Source organism: Phacochoerus africanus, chromosome 10 (genome assembly GCF_016906955.1).
Source record: "Phacochoerus africanus isolate WHEZ1 chromosome 10, ROS_Pafr_v1, whole genome shotgun sequence".
NCBI lineage: Eukaryota > Metazoa > Chordata > Mammalia > Artiodactyla > Suidae > Phacochoerus > Phacochoerus africanus.
Genome location: NC_062553.1, coordinates 39,989,471 through 40,013,078, shown reverse-complemented (window position 1 = coordinate 40,013,078; position 23,608 = coordinate 39,989,471). Strand labels below are relative to the sequence as shown.

The 23,608-nt window shown below is 38.2% G+C and overlaps 1 protein-coding gene across 1 annotated transcript in view; it reads left to right on the top strand.

Moving 5' to 3' along the window:
* SCFD2 (sec1 family domain containing 2) overlaps window positions 1–23,608 on the top strand; it is a 422,076-nt gene that overhangs the window by 76,607 nt on the left and 321,861 nt on the right. Inside the window, exon 4 of the mRNA XM_047797932.1 lies at window positions 5,986–6,161. Coding sequence (XP_047653888.1) covers window positions 5,986–6,161 — 176 coding nt within the window. The remainder of the gene's footprint in view (window positions 1–5,985; window positions 6,162–23,608) is intronic.

Below are 23,608 nucleotides of genomic sequence, written 5' to 3'. Positions count from 1 at the left end.
GCAAGTCTTAAAACATAACTTTATTTATTCAAATTTCTCACATTGGGTATTCATGACAATAAATGATAAATGAAAAACAATGACATTTATTATTTCTTATAGAGTTTTTAAAAAATAAGAGAGCATTTAATAGCTAAATATGCTATTTTAGACAACATTTCTGATGGTGCTTGCTTTCTATCATTAAGACACAATTTGGGGGATTAAACCAAACCTAGCACTGACAGAATGCTCCTTAAGAATATCAACAAAAAAATTGTATATTTGTAGATATTTTAAATATATCTTTCTAAGCCACAAAACAGGTTCAGAATGTTATAGTTTATCAAATGTATGTGTTAAATGGGAAAATAGTCTTCATAATGCACTTGAATACAATTGAATTCAATATTGTAAGGATCACAGATAATAATAAAATATTAAATCATTTTATTTTCCAAATATGTCTCCTTTCTCCCAAGAGATAATTCTATTTTAACAAGAGTTTAAAAATATACATAAATTTAATGGTTGATAACTTTTTGGGTTTTTTCCCTTAACTGAATTGAAATCAGAAGTACATTTCTCTTTCTTAAAAACTATAGAAAAGAAAAAGAAAGCCTAATAGATTTTTTTTTACTTTAAAACCATTTTTTCAAATTTCAAAGTCAACTCCTTTCATAGAGTTGCTGTATATTATGCAGTCTTGATATAAAATAACCCTTGTTTTAATGGATTTTAAAAATGTGTTGCAAAGCTTTCTGGGTTGACATTTTAAAGTCACCACGTAAATCTGCCTGACAAGCTTGTTTGTTGGTTTAATGTGAGATATGAATAAATGTTTTGTCTATTACTTTTTTAGCACCTGGTTCTAGTTGTTTGCAGTTTCAGATGATATGAACTGAGACGTTTTCTCAAGTTGTTTGTCTCATTCTAGCATTTTTGGTAGCCAGTTAGTTGTTTTTGATTTGTTTTATGTCAGATTATGATTAAATGTATATTTTTAAAATGTCCCTAACCTATATTTTAAAGCATTTATGTGAAGTACTCTTTTAATAAATTCCAATTAGCACATTATGAAGTTTAAAAAACTTCCTGCTCTCATGACGTATTTAAGAAAGTGTTAGTAGCTTGTGTGTATAAGGAAAAGGCATGCAGAAGGGAACAAAATAGAGCAGTAAGGGTGAACAATTCCTAATCACAATGTAGTATTCTTTTGGCATTTCCTGTTATGAAATATATCCATTTGTTCCTTTGGACCACGTGCTTTCTGTGGGAAGATGGTGTTAGGAAAATATAGTCATTGAGTCCAACTCTGAGCTAGGAAAATGCTAACTAGATAAAAAGCTTAACTATGTTTTTGAATTGAAGACATTCTTATCTTTAAATTGAACATATGGTTATTGCTAATGAAGTCTAAATAGACCTGGTGACTCTCTCTGATGATTTCCATTTCTTGACATCTCTCTAAAAGACAGTTATGTTATGAATGGATTGTATGTATTCTGAGCCTTTCTGTTCCTCCCCCTTCAGTCCAGAAGATAGGGTTGGAAACGTAGGCAATTACATAGCACAGAGAGCCTTTCACACTTTCAAGACGTTTTAGCAGTACTTACCACAATAATGATTAAGTAATTGTTTGCATAATTGTTTTATGACTGTCTCACCCTTTTCTTTTTCTTTTTATCTTTTTCCTTTTGTCTTTTTAGTGCTGCACCCTCAGCATATGGAGGTTCCCAGGGTAGGGGTTGAATTGGAACTGTACCTGCTGGCCTATGCCACAGCCACAGCAACGCTGGATCTGAGCTGTGTCCGTGTCCTACATGACAGCTCACAGCAATGCCGGATCCTTAACCCACCGGGTGAGGCCAGGGACCAAACCCACATCCTTGTGGATACTAGTAGGGTTCATTAACCACTGAGCTACGATAGGAACTTCTTTCTTTCTCTCTGTCTTTTTTTTTTTTTTTTTAATTTTATGGCCATACCCACAGCACATGGAATTTCCCTGGGCCAGGGATTGAATCCAAGCCACAATTGTGACCTGTACTATTGCAATGCCAGATCCTTTAACCCACTATCCTGGGCTAGAGATCAAAACTGTGCCTCCACAGTGACCCAAGTCACTCTAGCTGGATTCTTAACCCACTGCACCCCAATGGGAACTCAGATTGTCTCTCTTGATAGACAAAAATCTGTGTGCAGGGACCACACTGCTATCACAGGCATTACAGCGTATAAACAGATGGAGCTCATGGCAGTGTTGGATTTGAATCCATTTCATGTGAAAATTTGTTTTTATATATTTAATGTTAACATGTAATGTGTCACAAGATGTTATTCTATAAAAATGTTAATCATTTGCACAAAAGATCTTCAGCTCTTAAGAAGAGAATGACAAGTGATGGGCTGAATTAATTAGGAGAGCACCAGGGAATCATTTGTCGTCTTTATTTGTTGGCCATGAGGGCACGTTTTTGTCTCATTTGTTCATGGGTTTATTCTTAGCAGTAAGAACAGTTCCTGGCTCAGAAGTATATGTTGAACCAATGGATTGATAAAAGTTAATGGCACTCACAACAATAATTTTCAATAATAAGAAAATAAACAACCTAATAAAAATGAGCAAAAGATTTGAACCAACACTTCACCAAAAAAATATATGGGGTGGCAAGTGAGCACATGAAATGATGACCAATATTACTAGTAGTTAGAAAAATATATATTAAACCCGTAATGAGATGTTGTGCGATAGCTATTATAATGGCTAAAACCAAAGTAACTGATGATACCAAGTGCTAGTAAGGATGCGAGACAATGAAATTCTCTTTTGTTGCTGGTAGAACAGCGTACTTTGAAAATTAGTTTGCCAGTTTCTTATAAATTTAAACAAACACTTAGCGTGTGACCTAGCAACCATAGAAATTTACTTAAGAAAAATGAAACCATATATCCACAGACACACACATTAAAAACCCATACAAAGTTGTTTGTGAAGGCTTTACTCATAATTTCTAAAAATTGGAAACAACTTAGATCACTAACTGGTGAGTGGATAAATAAATGGCTGAACCATGGCACATTCATACAGCAGATTATTACTCAGTGAGGAAAGGGAGCAAACTACTAATACAAGCAACAACATGAAATAACTTCCAGTACCTTATGCTAAAGTGAAAGAAACCAGACTCTGAAAGATATGTACCATATGATTCCATTTATAGGATATTCTAGAAAGGCAAAACTATGGGACAGAAATCAGATAAGCATAGATAAGTATTTGCCAATGGCTGGGGATGAGGAAAGAAAATTTAATATAAAGGGAGAAATTTTTGGAGTGATGGAAATATTCTATATCTTGATTGACAGTGCTTATCCAACAACGTGCATTTGTCAAAATTCATAGAACTATTTTGAGAACACCCTGATCCTGAAAACAGTGAATTTTGCTGTATGTAAATTATGCCTTAATCAACCTGACTCAAAACCAAGCAAAGAGCAGTTCCTGTTGTAGCTCAGTGGTGAAGAACCCTACTAGTATCCAAGGGGATGCAGGTTCAATCCCTGGCCTCGCTCAGTGGGTTAAGGATCTGGGGATTCTGTGAGATGTGGTGTAGTTTGCAGATATGCCTCGGATCCCACGTTGCGGTGGCTGTGGTGTAGGCTGGTAGCTGCAGCTCCGATTCAATCCCTGGCCTGGGAACTTCCATATGCCTAGGGTACAGCCCTAGAACAAACAAATAAACAAAGCAAAGAAAGTGTAGGAGTTCCCCTCGTGGCTCAGTGGTTAACAAATCCGACTAGGAACCACGAGGTTGTGGGTTCGATCCCTGCCCTTGCTCAGTGGGTTAAGGATTTGGCGTTGCTGTGAGCTGTGGTATCGGTTGCAGAATCGGCTCAGATCCTGAGTTGCTGTGGCTGTGGTGTAGGCCAGCGGCTACAGCTCCAATTCGACCCCTAGCCTGGGAACCTCCATATGCCACAGGTTCGGCTCTATAAAGACAAAAAACAAAACAAAACAAACAAAAAAAAGAAAGTGTTGATGAGCCTCTTCTCTATCAGTACTTAAGAAGCACATGGTCAGCTTACCACTTGATTGTTTTTGCTTTTTTTTGTTGTTGTTTTGTTAGGGTCATACCCCTGGCATATGGCGGTTCCCAGGCTAGGGGTTGAATTGGAGCTGAGCTGCAGCTGCTGGCCTACACCACAGCCACAGCAATGTGGGATCCAAGCCGCATCTGCGACCTATACCACAGCTTACAGCAACACCGGATTCTTAACCCACTGAGCAAGGCCAGGGATCAAACCTGCATCCTCATGAATGCTAGTCAGATTCATTAACCACTGAGCCACGACGGGAACTCCATTTGCCACCTGAGAATCAGTAATGAACTATGCTTTACTGAGGGACAGAAGAAACTAGTGAGACTCAGGCTCCTGCTCATAATTCCCGCTTATTTATTATTCCCACAATTCTTAAACACTCACCCTGATAAATAGGTAATAAGGCACTTCACAATTCTTGGTCCCTTCAAAATATGTAATGAAAAGATAGAATGTGTTGCAGGCTTGTAACTTTCTTGCGACAAGGTCTTTTGTCTTTTGTGTATTGTAATCTGTAACAAAACCGTTAATTGAATGCCGTTTAGCACTGTGCCAGACACTGAACTCTGACTTGTTTGCTACCCCATGGAGTGGTTATGAAAATCAGAAGGGAGAAAGTTTATCCTGGTAGTGGTAAACTGCTGAACAAATAGAGGGGGGTTCATTGCCAGATATTAATGAAACTAACTTGGATTTTTGGGGCCTTGGAGAGCGAACCACAAACACATTGTGGGTTAGATAAATGTATAGGAAAGATTTACTTGACTCGTATCCATATTTGGCCCTCTTGCCATTGGGGAGAGTCTGTGGTGTTCAGGTGTTTTGCACGTAGCATTGAGGAGTGTTAGGAATGAAATTTTACACATTGGAGAGGGAAGTGACTAAATGAAAGGACTGCTATAGGCAAAAGTTGGACTTAAGGGCTCTGAAGGAGTGAGTCTTCAGGTGGTTTTTTTTTTTTTTTTTTAGGGCCACACTTGTGACATATGGATGTTCCCAGGCTAGGGGTTGAATGGGAGCTACAGCTGCCGGCCTAAACCACAGCCACAGCAACACCAGATCCAAGCCACATCTGCGACCTACACCACAGCTCATGGCCGCTGCCAGATCCTTAACCCACTGAGCAAGGCCAGGGATTGAACCCTTGTCCTCATGGATCCTAGTCGATTCATTAACTGCTGAGCCACAAAGGGAACTCCAGGTTTTGTTTTCGTTTTTTTGTTTTTGTTTTTTTTTTTTTTTTGTACAATCTCTAGTCTTTCATGAAGTGGGATCTCACTCTCGTTCTTGGTGACTATTGTAGTAAATGTGCTATGTCACCCACACCAAACCCTTTCTTCTAATATCTCATCTTCCAGTGTTTTTGCCACCCCTGTTCTTCATATATTTTTGCTCTGTGTAACAGCCAGTATTTTTATGCTCATGAATATTGTCATGAACCCACTGATACTGGGTGATAAAGTTTTAGCTGTAGTCATAATGTATTTTTTCTCTTCCCTTATATACATATGTACACACACATTTGGAAATCTTGCCTGTTTGCCTCTTAGATTGGTTACTTGGAGAGGTAAATATTTATTGAGCTCAACAAATATTTATTTGTATGACTTTATTTGAGAACTTATTTATGGGCTATTGCAGGATTGTGAAATGAATTCTTCTAGCAATATGGCCTTGGCAGGATCACTTAACATCTGTGTTCTTCCTTGCAAAATGCAATTAATAGTTTCAACTTTGCTGTTGTCATCATGTTGTTTTAAGAGTCACAATAGCTTAGGAAAGATTGGATTTCACCCTGAAGTTCAATGCTGATGTAAGGCAGCAGTATTGTTAACGACATTCTTCTCATTATTTTCACCACTCCCAGAAGAGGGTATGCTGATAAATTGTATGTTTTTCCAGGGAGAGTCACTCCGGGGCAGCTCACGTCCTATATCCAGCTCTTCAAGAACAACCTCAAAGCCCTAGGGAATCACTGTGGGCTCCTGCAGCTTGGGCTGGCCACCATTCAAACTCTGAAACACCCGCAGACTGCCAAGTGGGACAACTTTCTGGCTTTTGAAAGGCTCCTTCTCCAGGTATGCTGCTTTGGGAGCTTCTTGGGATATTAATAATTAAAGTTTTTACTTCCATGGGAAAACTTGATATTTATTATAATCTTAGTCATAAATCATATTGCTGACATATGCCCTATATCTGCTAGATCATATTCTCTAAGTTCCCCCAATTTAAAATTTGAGTAGTAGCTTTTTCCATCCTTGCTCTTATTTATTTATTTATTTAGACAGTGATATCTTTGGCTTCTCATTCAGTACTTTTTTTGAGCATTGGACTAAACTTTGAAAACCTCTTTTCAGTTTTATGCTCTTTGGATCTTTTATTTATTTATTTATTTATTTATTTATTTTTCCGCTGTACAGCATGGGGACCAAGTTACACATACATGTATACATACTTTTTCCTCCCATTGTTGTGTTGCAGTGTAAGTATCTAGACGTAGTTCTCAATGCTACACAGCAGGATCTCATTGTAAATCCATTCCAAGAGCAATAGTTTGCATCCGTTAACCCCAAGCTCCGGATCCCTCCCACTTCCTCCTTCTCTCCCCAGGCGGCCACAGGTCTATTCTCCAAGTCTATGATTTTCTTTTCTGTGGAAATGTTCATTTTTGCTGTATATTAAACTCCAGTTATAAGTGATATCATATGGTATCTGTCTTTCTCTTGCTGACTTTCTTGATCTTCATGGCCTCTTTATTCAATCCTTGCTACTTTTCCTTTAGAATATAACTGCTATTTATGTTTCTTCTGACACTCACTAGTCTCTAATCCTTAAACAACATATACAGCAAGTGGCTTAAAATAATGCTTAGTAGTACATGAAGGGAGGCAAACTCTGTAGTCTTTATGAAGAATGTTTGTGGGGTAGGACCTTTCAACTATTGATAGTGTGTTTTTCATAGAAAACTTAAAAAAAAGGTGTATTTTAAAAAATTACAGGAATCCCCTTGTGGCACAGTGGTTAAGGACCTGGCATTGTCACTGCTGTGGTTCAGGTTGCTGCTGTGGCACAGATTCAGTCCCTGGCCCAGGAACTTCTACCTGTTGAGGTCGTGCCTCCCAAGAAATTATAAATTATTTCAAAAACATAAAGTGATATGACAGATATTTATGGACCTTGCACCTAGATTCAATATAATCTAGTTTCTTAATGTTTATTTATTTTATATCCTTATTCGTTAAAGAAATAAGACTAGAGATAAAGTTGAGCACCTCTGGTACTATAGACTTTTCCTGCTCTGATTCTCCTTTTTCTTTTCCCCGGGGTAATCACAAGCTTGATTTCTTGTTTCCATATTTTTATTAAATATTTATTTTCCATAAATAATACAGAGTATCGTGTTATGGGTTTTACTTTTTATAGAAGTGATATCACATTATAAATATCCCTAGACAATCTGCTTTCCCCTCTCAACATTTTCTTTTTAAGATAATCCAAGTTGATATGTATAGATCTAGTTCATTCCTTTAAACTATATTGAATTCTATGAATATTCAACAATTTATTTATCCAGTCCTTATTGATGTATAATTAGGGTGTTGTGTGTGTGTGTGATTAGAAAGAATGAGATGGATATCCTAGAACATGTCTTCTGGTCCACATGTGAAAGAGTGTCTCTAGGGCATATACCTTGGGAAGGATTGTTACTTTGTTGACCATGCATTTTGTTGAGCTTTCTAAATATCACCAAGTTGATTACCAAAGAAGGTGAACTAGTGGACCTTTCTGCTAGGAATGGTTTGATTCCCAGCATGGTGCCCAGCACTCAGTATTGTCAAGCTTAAACATTTTTTATAATGAGTCAGTGCTATCTCATTGTATAAATGTACAATTCTCTGACTGCTAGGGCCGAGTACCTTTTATAGCATTTATTGGCTATCCTCTTCTATCAATTACTCATTCTTGTACTTACTTATCTATTGGATAACAGAAAAAAAACTATTTTACAAATGCAGATATTTCTCCCAGACTGTGGTTGGCATTTTTTTTTTTTTTTTTTTGTCTTGTTGCCATTTCTTGGGCTGCTCCCTCGGCATATGGAGGTTCCCAGGCTAGGGGTCGAATCGGAGCTTTAGCTGCCGGCCTACACCAGGGCCACAGCAATGTGGGATCTGAGCCGCGTCTGCAACCTACACCACAGCTCACAGCAACGCCCGATCGTTAACCCACTGAGCAAGGGCAGGGATTGAACCCACAACCTCATGGTTCCTAGTTGAATTCGTTAACCACTGCTCCACGATGGGAACGCCTGTGTTTGGCTTTTAAATTCAATTCCTGTAAATTTTTTGTACAGAAGTTTTACTTTGATATACTCTAGTTAAATGAGCATTATCCTTTATGGTTTATCCTTATTTATGTTTTATATTGGGAATATTTTTCTACCCCTAATTTCTAAGTATATTGTTCAGTATTTTTCTACTAAAATTAACTTTTGTTTTTGACATTTGAATTTTAATCCACCTGGAATGTATCTTTATGATATTATTAGGATCTCATTTTCTTTTCTTCTATATAGGTAGCCTCTTCTCTCCATAGCATTTATGACAAATTCCATTGTAATTATCTAACTCTCATTTCCCTCTTTTTCATGTTGGTGGAACACCAATTTTGTTTCAGTGACTAATCTTCTTCCATATAATTAAGGCAAATCCTTATTGGTCTCAGACTATATTCTTATTTTCCCATCTAATGATTGTTTTGGCAGTTCTAGCCCAAGAGAGACAAATGAAAGTTTGCTGGTAGTGCTTCTAGGAAAGATTTTCTTTTGCCAATGTAGAAAAATATATAATGAAGAAACAACCTCCTTGTTCTTGATGTATGTTTGTGACACTGTGAGCATTTTGTGATAATGAAGGAGACTCACTGAGATCCTGAAAAAGATAGATGAAACCTAAATCCGTAATGATGACTTTTGAGTCTTACTTCAAAGTATCTTGTTTTGTGAGATGATTCTTCCTCTTCTTGCTTAAGACATTTTATTGGTTTTCTGTTATTTGGAACCAAAAGATAATCATCCTCTTCTCAATGATATATGATACACTAAGATCTCATATAAAAATAGATTTGTATCTCAGTTTCTAGTTTCAATGGTCAGTTTATCCATCACAGAATTAGTATCACAGTGTTAAAATTAATATATCCAGTTTTATGCTTTTCTCTATAAAAGAAATTTACTGGGGTTTTTTTTATGGGTATTTTAGTGATTATAATACCATTTATAAATTGAAATTTCTAATTGTTTATTGCTGATGTATCAGAATTCTTTTGATTTCTGACTGGTGATCATATGTCCAACAACCTTGCATTTTGTATTTTGGTTTGTTTTCCTATTTCTTGCTGTGGTTCATTGATTTTCCTGTATTTCCTCTGCAGGCGGTAAAATTATCTGTGAATAATGGCAGTTTTGTTTCTTCCTTTCTGCACTTGATACCACTTTATTATTTATGTATTTATTTATTTCATTATTATTATTACTATTTTTATCTTTTTGCCTTTTCCAGGGCCGCTCCTGCGGCATATGGAGGTTCCCTGGCCAGGGGTCCAATGGGAGCTGTAGCTGCTGGCTTACACTGCAGCCACAGCAAGGCAGGATCTGAGCCGCATCTGCGACCTATACCACAGCTCACAGCAATGCCGCATCCCTGACCCACTGAGCAGGGCCAGGGATCGAACCCACAACCTCGTAGTTCCTAGTCAGATTTGTTAACCACTGCGCCATGACGGGACCTCCTCACTGTATTTTTTAAAGTAGTAGTAGTATCCTGACCAGGCATACTAGAACCCCACTCAACAGAGACAATTAAGGTAGATTTTTCATCTTATTCCTGACTTTAAAGAAAATGTTCTAAAATTTTGCAATTAAATATTATAATCCCTGAAAGTATAGTCTTTTATATATTGTTTTGTTTTTAATCATGCTAGGAAAGTTCTATCCTAATTGTATTTTGCCAAGTTGTTATTGCTGTTTTTATCATGCATGAGTATTAAATTTTACTTAATGCTGATTATGAATTTTTTAGATAAATGTATATATGTGGTTTTTCTTCCTTAATCTGTTAATGTGGTGAATTGTATTTATAGTTTTTTTTAATGTTAAATAATCATTATTGTATTCCTGGGATAAGTTTAACTTCATCCTATACACAGACATAAATACATACACACACACACACACACACACACTTACTGTTGCATTTAGGCTACTGATGTTTTATTTAGTCATTTTGCATTTATGTTTGTAGCTGAGATTAGCTTACAATTTTTCTATATTGTGCTGACATTGTCTGGTTTTAAAACAAAGGTTATAGTAATTTGGTAAAATCAATTAGAATGAGTTTCAATTTTTGTATTCTTTGGAGCTGTTTGTATAAGAAGGGAATTATTAGTTGCTTAAAAGTAAAATATGCACAGAAATTCTCTTGTGGTGCAGTGGGTTAAGGATCTGGCATTGTCACTGCAGCAGCTTAGGTTGCTGCTGTTTCGCAGGTTCCAGAACTGACTCTGGAAGTTCTACATGCTGTGAGCCCAGCCATGTATGCCTAAAGAATCACCTGGATGTGTTGCATTATTGTTAGATTTAGACTTTTACTTCCCATTTACTCACTTAAATTCTTCAGTGTTTCTTTTGAGATTATTTTGGTAGTTTATATTAGTTTAAATCCATTGATCTATGTTTTCAAATTGGCATAAATTTATTCAGAGAATCCTCTTAAAGTTGTAAAAATCTCCTTTGACTTTATAGTTGTAATTCCTTTTTCAATGCCTAGTATTTTTATTGCATTTAATCTCTTTTTAATTTTGGTTCGTACTAGCAGAATTTTATTAGTCATTCCAGAGAATCCACTTTAGATTTTTAATTTGATATACTCATTGGTGCTCTTTATTTTATATTTCATTAATTTCTGTCACTTTTTGAATTTTCTTTCTTCTGTATTCTATTCCTTTTTTAAAAATTTAACTTTATTATGGCATGTAGAAGTTCCTGGACCAGGGATCGAACCTGTGCCACAGTAGTGACCCAAGTAGCTGCAGTGACAATGCTGGATCCTTAATCCACTGCACCACAAGAGAATTTCTCTTTCATACTGTTTGGTTTTACTCTGTTGTTCTTTTTTTAACTTCTTACTTTCAAATAATGTATTTAAGATTATGAATTTCCCTCTAAACACTGCTATAGCTTAATCCAGAAGTCTTGATTACCTTTGTTGTTATTCAATTCTAAATATTTCACAGTTTCTGTTATGATTTTTCCACTTATTTATTTATTTATATTTAGATTGCATGATGTTTTTAGGTTTATAAATGTATGGGGTCTTTAAAAAACTTATTTTTAATTTATTATTAGATTGTGGTTAGAGAACATGTTTGGAATGATATAATTTCCTTATTCTTATGACTTTCTTAGTATATGATTAATTTCTATGAAAGTTCCACATAATTCTCAAAAAGAATGTTTATTCTCTGTTGTCTGTAGGGTTCCATAAATGTCCCTTAGCTTATAATAATCATACATAATATATGTTATATATTAAAATACATATTATTATATAATTAAAATAAATATAAGTGATTCAAAGATACTTTAAAAAATTCTTTATCTCCTTACTTATTAGCTTCTGACAGTAGTGTTTTCAGATTTCTCACCATGATCATACATGTGTGAATTATTCCTTGTATTTTATGTATATCTATATCTATGTCTATATCCATATCTGTCTATATCACCTGTACCTTATCTTTTATTGAAAACCAGGTCACAATTCTAATGTGATACCACAGGGCTCTTTCTGGTTTTCTCCTTTTCCTCATCTGTGAATCCCTCCTGTATATAGCCAATTTTCCATTAGAACTGCTTCCCCTCTTGAGGATGCCTTCCTCATCTCACCTGGGCTTGTTTTCTTGCTCTAGGCCCTGGCCACACCCACATAGATGTTCTTTATGTCACACAAAGGCACCCCTGCTGATATCTCTCCACACAGATGCCCTCTTCACCTCTGACCCCTAGTGCTGTTCTGCCTGGCCTCCACCTCCTATGTGGGTGTCCTCCTCACCCCACTCAGGCTCCAGAACCCCAGAGCAAGCCCTGCTGCTGCTCCCAGGGCACAGCTGCCCTCCCCACTCTGAGGGCTCTGACCGCCCATGTCAGCCTCTTGCCCCTATTTGGATGCCTTCACCTCCCCATTCAGGCTTTGCCACTCTGTTTTGATAGACCGCTGTCCCCCAGCCTCCCCATGGGTGCCTTTCTTGCCTCCTCTGGTGGTTCTGGGGATTTCACAACTGGTCAGCAAGAGATCTGAGTACTATTCATAAGATTTCTGTTTGACTCAGGCTCTGGAAAATGACAGAAAGATAATATTGTGTGCTCCACAGAGTTCCTGTCATGGCGCAGCAGAAAAGAATCCAACTAGGACCATGAGTTTGAGGGTTTGATCCCTGGCCTTGCTCAGTGGGTTAAGGATCTGGCATTGCTGTGAACTGTGGTGTAGGTCGTAGATGTGGCTCAGATCCCTCATTGCTGTGGCTCTGGTGTAGGCCCGGTGGCTACAGCTCCAACTAGACCCCTTGCCTGGGAACCTCCATATGCCGCTGGTGCAGCCCTAAAGAGGACAAAAGACCAAAAAATAAAAAAAAATTTGTGTTCCAAAAAGAAACATTTTGATTATTATTGGGAAAAATCTAATATTTATTACTAGTGAGTGTTTTTAATAACCAAAAGGGATGAAGCATCTTCTCAACTCCTTTTTTCCCCCCTTTTCACCAATGTCCAATATCACAGTCTGTGTTTTAGGCATTCAGTTACATGTGTGCTAATTAAAAAGTAATTCTGTTTCTGTTTCAAGTTTAAAATGTAGAAACAAAGAAGTTTAACCTCAACATTGATGTATTTACATTCTATCGATGAATATATTCACTTGTAAAAGTAGCTTGGCTTTCCTTTTAATCATAGTATGGTCTACTTAATTTGATGGTAGCCTATGAGGAATTATTATTATTATTTTTCTTTTTAGGGCCACACCTATGGCGTATGGAAGTTCCCAGGCTAGGGATTGAATTAGAGCTGCAGATGCTGCCTACACCACAGCCACAGCAACATGGGATCTGAGCCACATCTGGAACCTACACCACAGCACATGGCTTAGCCAGATCCCAGACCCACTGAGTGAGGCCGAGGATGGAACTTGCATCCTCATGGATGCTAGTTGGATTCGTTTCCACTGAGCCAGAATGGGAACTCCCAACAATTCTTTTTTTGGTAGTAAAGCCAGGAAGTTTGATCTAGCTTCTCTATCTGAATGGGAATAAAGTGACCACCTCCTAGTGTTGTTGTTAGGATAGAATGAGATTACATGTGTGTATCACTCAATACAGTTCTTGACATACACTAAATGCTCAATAAACAATAGTTTTTATTTATTCTTTTAGCTGAGCCAAAATATTGTAAATGCCAATTATTTTATGCAAGTAATGCTTATAATATATTCTCACTTAGTCTTTTTTTCTAAATTAAAATTTATTAAGGAAGAATGAGACTGTTAGAAAAATGTTACTGTCTTTTTAACTTACTACTTAATAGTGTTTGACAGTATTTTTCTTTAAACCCAGATTTAAATCTCATTGTTTCCACAGTGTATATCTGATTTTTTATGCTAATTGCTGCAAAGAAAAACTTTTATTAACCATAATTTATTATGGTTATAAAATGATAGCAAACTATGTAGTAGAGGAAACAGCTGTGTTTACACTTTATAAAAAACATACCTTATAAATACATTTATGTAATATCTATCTCCATTCCTTTCTTTAGGTAGAATTTACATTTCTAAATAAAAAAATCCAACTTGAAAAATGACTTTGAAATAAAATATAAATGAATTATAGAGCCACTCAAGATTTCCCAGGTAAATGCTGCTTTAGTTTTAAATGTTATCTGTCTTTGCAGTGAAAAGTAGGCACAGCATTTTATTAGTTCCCAAAGTAGTTTTTAATAGGTAGAATTAGTTTTCTTTATGAGATACTAAATTTCAGAATATTCCTTCTGTAACAGGTCAGGTTTAGCTAAACTAAATGACAGTATGTCTATTCGTCCTATAACAAATTGCTGGGTTTTTCCTTTAGTGCTTTTATTAGGTCCCAGTCCAGATGGCTAGGCTTGGAAATGAAACGGCTCATGTTAGGTCTGTTCCTGACTTCACTGGCACCCTGGGAGGTCCTGATTTGTCACCTGTGAAAGTGCTGGTGATAGCATTTGGATGAAGAGGGAAGGAAGAGGCAGAAAAAGGTGATCCCTGAAGTCAGATCTGAGTGTTGTTTACAGATAAGGGAGATTTTTCATAGGATTTTTCTTGAGAAGGAAAATTGTGGAACATATTTAAAAGAAGATCTTTTGTTTCTTTTACACTCCATTCTTAACACTCCTGACACCAAATATGTAGAGTTTTTCCCCACACCAATCAATCCTCTAAGTCTTCACTGAGTGTCACACCCACTGGTGTACTACAGTTCAATTATGACACTAACTAAATGGAATTAGCACAGACCCTACCGGTTATGGGCTCAGTCCTGCAAGACTGTCCCTACTTGAGACATCAGTTGCAAGTCTGGGCCTCTCATAATTCTGACAACAGGCTGTACCTCAGAGTTCCCATGACCCCCTTTGTGAATTCTGTAGTTTACTATGGTGGCTCACAAAGCTCAGGGGAATCTTTATTTCAGTTTCACCAGTTTATTATTGATGATATTACAAAGGTTACAAAATGATACCAGGAGTTCCCATTGTGGCTCAGTGGATATGAATCTAACTAGTATCCATGAGGACACAGGTTCAATCCCTGCCCTCGCTCAGTGGGTTAAGGATCTGGCATTGCTGTGAGCTGTGGTGTGGGTCACAGACATGGCTTGGATCCCACATTGCTGGGGCTGTGGTGTACAGCTCCAATTTGACCCCTAGTCTGGGAACCTCTGTATGCTGCGGGTGTGGCCCTAAAAAGACAAAAATAAATAAAGAAATAAAACTTTAAAAAAAAAAATGACAGAGGAAAGTGTAGTAAAGGACTGTCTTTAATAACAACAACAACAACAACAACAAAAAAAAGACAGCCAGATTAACAGGTACACAGGGTGAGGTTCAAAAGGACCCAAGAGCCAGAGCTTCTGTCCCCATGGAGTTGGGATGTGTCCCCCTCCCAGTAGGTGGATGTGTTTCCCAGCCCCAGAGCTCTCTGACCTCTCTACTGGAAGGATTTCTATGGAGGCTTCATCATGGAGGCATTACATATTGACTCACTCTCTAGCCCTCTTTCCTTCTCTGGAGGATGAGGATGGGTGAAGAGACTGAAAGTTCCAAGCTTCTACTCTTGGCTTCTAACCAGTCCATAGCCAGGAGCTACCCGGGAATCCGCCCCAAATCACAGTAGAACAAAAGATAGTTCCTATCACCCAGGAAATTCCAAGGGACTTAGGAGTTCTATATACCAATAATCAGGGTCCATGACCAAATATTAGAACAAAAGATGCTCCTAACACCCCTATTGCTCAGGAATTTACAAGGGTTTTAGGAGCTATGTGCCAGGAACTGGGGCAAAGACCAAATACATGTTTCTTACTATGTTACAGTGTTTTTCACAGCATTCCATCAAATTAACTACAAAGGCAAGTATTAGTGGGAAACGCTGCCACTCCCGCCCCTTGACCTGCATGCCTATTTCCACAAGGAGGGGTTTCCCTAGGCACACTCTTGGACTGTCCCTCACCCTTATTCCCTCCTCTCTTAGGGAGAGGGGTCTTTTATATGCTTGACAAGTTTGGGACCAATGAATGGGCTCAACTCTGTCTTTTCTCCTCCTGGGAGGGGTACCGCCTGAGGAGATCACTGTGGTACCCAGCTCTTCCAGGATCAGAATCTACCCTTACTGGCTGGCAGCGTCTTCTTTCTCCACCCATCTTATTCTTTAAAGCAAGTTGGCAACAGCTAGTTTTGAATGAAATGTCTTAAATATTTTTGGAAAAAGGAAAAAATGGGAATTTATCAGTTACCTCTTTGGACATTTGTATTAAGCAGTTGTATACAAAGAGAGATAGGGATGAACATAAAAAGGAGGAAAACTGTCTTTTTTTAATGATTGGGCTGAAAATAGTGGAAGTCATTTTCCATTCTGAAAACAAAAGGGACGTATTTGGCTTGAAGAATACTATTATTAATTCTAAGATGTCCATTTTTTCATATTTTCATATTTCTGAAATTGGCATGCTCTTGGAATCAATGGCACTTCTTAATTGCAGAGTTTTTTCCCTTGCTGGGGTCCATAAATCAGTGGCGTTTGTTATAATCAGTAGTGTCTTAGAGTCAATGAAATGGGATTTTGAAGGTAAGAAGTGGATGAAAATTTCCCTAGGTCTTGGGCCTCACTTGGTATCTTCCTCACTGCTGTGTTGGCAAAGCCATTGTGTTAAAATAGTGGCATTTGTGTGGCAGCTTGCCTTCACTGGCCATGGCTATGACGAAAGGTTTGTCATTTGGTATAGTCATCTCACTATAGCACCTATCATAAGTTAAGAAGGTGATCTTTCTTTTAGGTGAATTTGTGACTACTCGACTATGCTGTGGATACATCGTGATTATTTAAGTAATACTGAACTTTCCCTTAACTGCTCTAGGACCAAAGAAAAGATGCTTTGGGGATGATTGCTTAGGCTGGCATTATGAGGTCTTAGGTTAAGATTTTTATGAGTGGGTCGCTGATAGCTCAAGAATGTGTTGACTGAGCTTGGGTCCCTAGAATTAAATATAAATTGTGTAATATTTAAAATATCATGCTAATTTACAATATTAATGTACAGATAATTTGATTATTTTTAAACTATTTATTTATTTTTGCTTTTTAGGGCTGGCATATGGGGGTTCCCAGGCTAGGGGTCCAAAAGGATTTTTTAAACCTGTTTGGTGTATAACTCATTTTGATTAAAGACATGTCGGATTTTTTATGTACAACTGCTCATTTCTCACCTGGAACTAAAATTTAGTTAGAACAATATACCTGAAATTAGTTTTTTATGTAAGAGATATACACACCCAGAAGCACGGTTTAGAACAAGCGAAGGAAAATAATCTTGAATACAAAGACTTTCCTGTCTTTCAGCTTCTTTAACCATTTATGCTATTTATTCTCTTTTCTCTTTGTATGGCCCCAGGCCCTCTTTCTTCCTGGTTTTGGAGTGTTCCATGTTATCCTTAGCTGTTAGGTATTAATTCCTCTAGCAGTGTTATAGGCACCCCCTTCCTGAGTGTGAACGTACATGCACACTCTCTCTTTTTCTCTCTCTTCCTCCACCCTGTATAGCAGGACTTAATAAAGACAACTAGAGCTAAAGCTGCTTTGATTCTGAGAAATAGGAAACCTTGCAGATTTAAAAATTGCTAGTCCCCCCCCTCATTTATTTATTTTTTGCTTTTTAGGGCTGCACCCATGGCATATGGAGGTTCCCAGACTAGGGGTCCAGTTGGAGCTACAGTTGCCTGCCTACACCACAGCCACAGCAACGCCAGATCCTTAACCAACTGAGCAAGGCCAGGGATCAAACCCGAAACCTCATGGTTCCTAGTCCGATTCATTTCCACTGTGCCATGACGAGAACTCTGCGCTGGTCCCTCTTACTAGAGTGTTCTTTTCCAGATCTTCTCTTGACTGGTCAGATCAAAACGAATGCCATCTCCTAGGGGCAGCCTTTCCTGTGTGGCTTTCTGCATCGCTTTGCCTTATATCTGCCTCTCGTTTGCTGACATTGTTTTGTTTCCATACTCATTGTCTCTCTCTGCTTGATTATAAGACAGTTGAAACTTGTTGACCTTATTCACAAGTACGTCCCAGAGCTCATGGGAAAGTGATCAAAATGATAGATTGTCATGATGCTTGTGCTCTTAAACATCCCTGGATTCTGGGATATTTGGAAATAATGTATGAGATTTAACTTATTTTATTTTATTTTGTCTTTTTGCCTTTTCTAGGGCCGCTTCCCACGACATATGGAGGTTCCCAGGCTAGGGGTCTAATCGGCACTGTAGCCGCCGGCCTACACCAGAGCCACAGCAACGAGGGATCTGAGCCATGTCTGCAACCTACACCACTGCTCAAGGCAATGCCGGATCCTTAACCCACTGAGCAAGGCCAGGGATCGAACCTGCAACCTCGTGGTTCCTAGTCACATTCGTTAACCAGTGTGCCACAAGGGGAACTCCGAGAGCTCTGAGATTTAACTTATTTTAATGTAGCACTGAATTATTAGAGTTTTAAAAAATTTCCCACCGGAATTTATGGAAAAAAGTCCCAGATGAAGGACATTCAGAATTAAAGAGACCTGAGTAGCCTAACATGTTGGTTCTTCAGGGGTTTGTGTGATGAGCTTCTTTGCTAATTCAAAAGGCCTCTTTCCCTCTGCTCCGCCACAAGTCAGAACACTTGGGGAGACACTCTCTGCTGACGATAGAATAAATGATCCATTGAACACATGCTGCCTTCCCGAGAGTGAGGCGTATTTGATTTCTTGATTTCTTGGATGTGCATACAGTTTATTTTATAACATGGATTAGACATCTGTACGTCAGTACCCTTTGTAGCTGTTTTCCATGGTACAGGGCCAAGTACATTTCCCAGGCTGGTCTGAGTACCCGAGTACTGAACTTATAACATTACCTCTATGAGACAATTAAGCCCTAGATTTTCATTCAATGTATACATTCATAAAAATCTAATTTATAAATAACTTTCTTCACCTGATAATTCAGCCTTGAGGACTAGTAGAACAGAGGTTGGACACGTTATGAACTTGACCATGATCCTACCACCAGTAATTGTCAGAGCCAGGTTAAGACCCAGATGTATCTGATACTGAAGCCATGCCCTTCATTGCAGTGTATTGCCGGATATTTGTCCTGGGCCAAGGCATCAGAGGACTGTTGGTCAGTTTCTTCTCATACTCCACTCAAGCAAGTTTTCAAAACACAATGGGATCTGCGTAACCCATTAATATGCAGATTTCAGTTTGTAGGCCTTTCCATTGATAACTTTCTGAGTACTGAGATGATTTAAATGTGTTTCCCACTAATTTGTTTTTCAGTGACACGTCTGTAAATTTGGCACCCAGGTTAGATTTTCATCTTCAGTTTTGTTCCTCAGCAAGCCTTTTATTGAAACCTTTTGAGACTTACATATTTCTCCATAAGGATACAGCATCTTGGTATCACTTTTCTCCTGCAGAATATTTTATTTTAATGTAGTCCGTCTCCTCTGTCACATTACGGTATTGTGTTTTTGAATAATAAGAGAGAGACAAATGGAAAATAGAAAAAAAAAATTGCCCATGAACTTCTTGTTCCTTTGTCCAGGAAGGGCACTTTGCCAGGTTTTAGAGTTAGGTAAATTTGTGCCAAGCGTCTGATTAGAAAGTGAGACTTGAATATATAGGCTAAGTAAACTATGGCTCTTACACTGGGTTTGCCTTAGAAACAATGATATCATATGTTATTCCAGCTGGAAGCAAGAGCTAGTAATCAGGCAAAGTAAGTTCAAGGCTAACAATTTTGGTTCTCAGAATTTTGTGGGTCTACCAAAAAAGTTTCAAGTACAGACTTTATGCCAGTGGCTAAAGGCACATCTGGATGGGGTTTTGTTTTGTGAAAAACAAGAAGGGTACAACCATTCTGGTTGGCTTGACCAGAAGGGAAATAGTAATGGTTCGTGCCCTGCACTGCCTGAATCTGTCCTGGCCAGTCCCTCGGGCTGTTTGTACTATGCTGGCCACCCCAAAGATTATTGGGATTCTTTTTTCGTTTTTAAACATCTGGCTTTTTAAGGATGAACGGCAATAACATGGTCTAATTGATGTTTTCTTTTTATAATGTTAGTCAGCCTTAGAAAAACCTAGTCCTGCTCATGCCCATTCATAGGATGTCTTGGGTGTAACTGACTGGCAGGTCTCTTTGAGGGAAGCCTATGCCCAGGCTGGCCAGACACCTAGAGGACCCCAGCACCCCAGCATTTCACTTCTGGCTTAGGATTCCGAGGTGCTCGAGTATGGATTTCTCCTCTGTTTTCTAATTTTTTTTTTTTTTAAATTACCACTCTCAAAGAGCTACATAGGATGAATTGAGGGTGTTTTTTTGTTCATTTGTTTTTTTTCGAGAGGACTGCTAATCCTTAAAAGCAGGAGAAATGTTTGTTCAGGATCTCAAGTTCCTTCCTGGTGACGGACACCGTGAGGCCTTGGCCTCACCTGGTTTACCCGAGCACCTTGACAGAGTGGCTGTGCCTTGGTCCCCCTCTTCTCCTCCCACCTCTGCTCCTGAGGTGGGGACTCAGAGCAGAAGTGGAGGAGTGCTGAATGGACGCTGACCATCTGCCCCCTTTTCTCCAGAATGTGTTGACCCTCGAAGTGGTGCATGCGGACTGACCCGAATCTCCTAAAGCAGCCATCCCCTACGAGGGATTTGTGTGTGGCCCTTCTCTGCACTGGCTTTCCTCGGTGGTCTCCAGTACGGGCAGCGCCACCTTATATCTCACAGGATGATGTTGAAGTGTCACTTTACAAACGTTATGAAAATACTTCCTATGGAGAAACGTCACTCATATCTGCACAGGAAAAAAATCCACACCTGGGTGATTACGTGCTGGTTGTACTATATATATATATATATATATATATTTTTTTTTTTTTAATGGATGGACCCGAGGCATATGGAAGTTCCTGGGCCAGGGACTGAATCCAAGCCTCAGCTGCAAGCTACACCACAGCTGTGGCAACACCAGATCCTTTAATCCACTGCACCAGCCTAGAGATCGAATCTGTGCCTCTGCAGTGACCCCAGCCACTGCAGTTGGATTCTTACCCCGTGCGCCATGGCCAGAACTCCGGTACCACATGTTTTTGATAGGAATCTTCCCCAACACGGTATGCAGGAAACCTAGTCTTTTTTATTTTATTTTATTCTAACCTCCTGATTTTGAGCTCTTAAAAAAGTAACAAATAAGCAAAGCAAGTGCCAAAAAGCCTATTCCAGACAGCAAAAATGTATTTAAAATTGATAGAGTACCACCCTGCCACATGGAACTATTTCTGTTATTATCCACTCATGTGATCTAAAAAAAACTATTGTGGTTTGACAAAAGGGTACAAAAGATGCCCTTTTGTACTTAGTCCTTGTAGAGTTGGTATATTCTTTGTTGTTTTCTGAGAGTTGTTTAGTGTTGCAATTTTGTTTGATATATTATTAAGTGTTTGGAGTTTGTTTTCCTTGCAACATTTTGGATCCGTACTTTTTAAAAATAGAAAAAAATAAGGAAATGAAATTGGAAAAATTTGTGTTTGGCATTCCTAGTTATTGACTCTCACTGAAAAATATACAATTTTTCTTCTATCTTGTTGAATAGTTGATACCCATACTCTTAAACTTTAAATTTAGTCTTGGTAGAAAAACATTATAAAATAGTAAAACATAACACTTATACATGTAAAGTACATCATGGTGTTTTGGGAGTAGAAGGAAAATGACTATATGGGACTAATATATTTAACATTTTTATTTTTTAAGATAACTTTTGTTTGATGGACTTTTTTCTTTTGCTCCTATAGAGACTTTTTCTCCCCCTATTTTTGGCCTTGCCCACAGCATGCGGAAGTTCTCAGTTCAGGGCTCCAACCCACACCACAGCAGCAACTCAAGCCACTGCAATGACAGTGCCGGATCCTTAACCCATTGAGCTATAAGAGAATTTCTAGAGTGTTTTTTTTTTTTTTTTAAGACTGTAGTCTGAATGAGTAAAGAATACAAAAAGATACATTACCAGTAATCCCATAAATATAACTCTTTAGAGGAAAGCTACCTATATAAAAACAATAAATACAGTAACCAAAGCATAAGTCATCAGCATTCTTCTGTCAACTGACCAGAATAGTTTCTGATGGTGGCCACCTGATTTAAATTCTCCTTAAGAATAATTCATATACTGATTGGGAAAGGGCTAGTTCAGTGTGTTCCTGCTTAACATGACAAAAGACTAGAGGAAAAAGAGGAAAATATCAAAGTTTAGAAGCAAAGGTATTTTGCTTTTGTAGGGTGAACTTACCCCCCAATGGAGATGCTATCTTATGTGGCCAGAATGTAAAATCCCCCTACTCACCAATAAAAAATTTACTGAGCATCTACTAGACAGCAGACACCATTCTTTGGCCCTGAGGCTGCATCAGTAAACAGGTAAAACAAGGTCCCTTCTGTGTGGAGCTTATATTATGTAATGAGTAGAGTCAAGCAATAAACTGTTAAATAATAAGGACTGCACTCAGCACACATTTTGAGCACCTGTTGGGTGTGAAGCATCCTACTAGATGTTAAGAAGTGTTTCCTAAAAATTAGCTTCCAATTGATTAAAAATTAGTCTTAACACGTTAGTGGCTTGTTTAAGTATGCCATAGCCCCTGTTGCATGCATCCATAAGAATGTATATTGCTCACAGCGTGAATGATAGTTGCTTGCATCCATCTTTCTCTGCCACAGCAACACCAACTGACAGACCAGCATCATATGACTTATTTCCCCATGCTTCCCCTTCACTCGGAGTTTACCTACATGCTATGTAAGAAGCTCACAGTGCATGTGGGTTCAATGAATGCAGTTCTTCATAGTTAGACATTGTCATCTCAAATTTGATTTTCACCAAACCCACGAGTAAGAGAGGTAAATTTATGGTTGAAGCAACAGAAGATGAAAGAGTTTAAGTGACTACTATGGTCACATGGAAAATAAATGTTTTTATGCACATGTGAAAATATCATGGGTCATAAGCAAGCCAGTTTAAGAATACTAGTTGGACCTAAATTTCCAATTTTTGTTGTGAAAAGTCATGGAAGAGGGTGCAGCTGATCATTTCTAATATAACTTAGTGTATGTAATCTTATCAGATCTACAGTCTTAACAAAAACTCATCATCTTTTGCCCAACCACTCGCATTTTTCCCTGTCATTTTGTGAAATCATTCTGAAGTTGGTGCAAGATGCTTGTACTGAAGTTATGAGATAATTGATCCTCACTCCTACCACCGCTGGGGTCTTGCTAAGTGCCACGAAGCACACTTAAATGCTTTACATACTTTGTCTTATTCAGACCTTATAATTCTAGCAGCTGTTCGTAGATGAAGAAACTGAAGCTTAGAGAAGTATCAGCCTAAGGTTACATGTAAATGGTGGAGCCTAGATTCTATTCTGACTTGGCTGTGCTCTCAGCAGTTACATTACACTAGTTCAAAGGCTTATTTGAAAATATAAGCTAAATAAATGTTGTCAAGCTACATACGTACATACTCTTATGTACATACTCTGTATACATACTCTGTGTACATATGTGGGGTGTGAAGTTCTGCCTATCCATGAGAAAATCATCTATACGTAAATTTACCAGAAAGTAAAAATAACGTCAGGC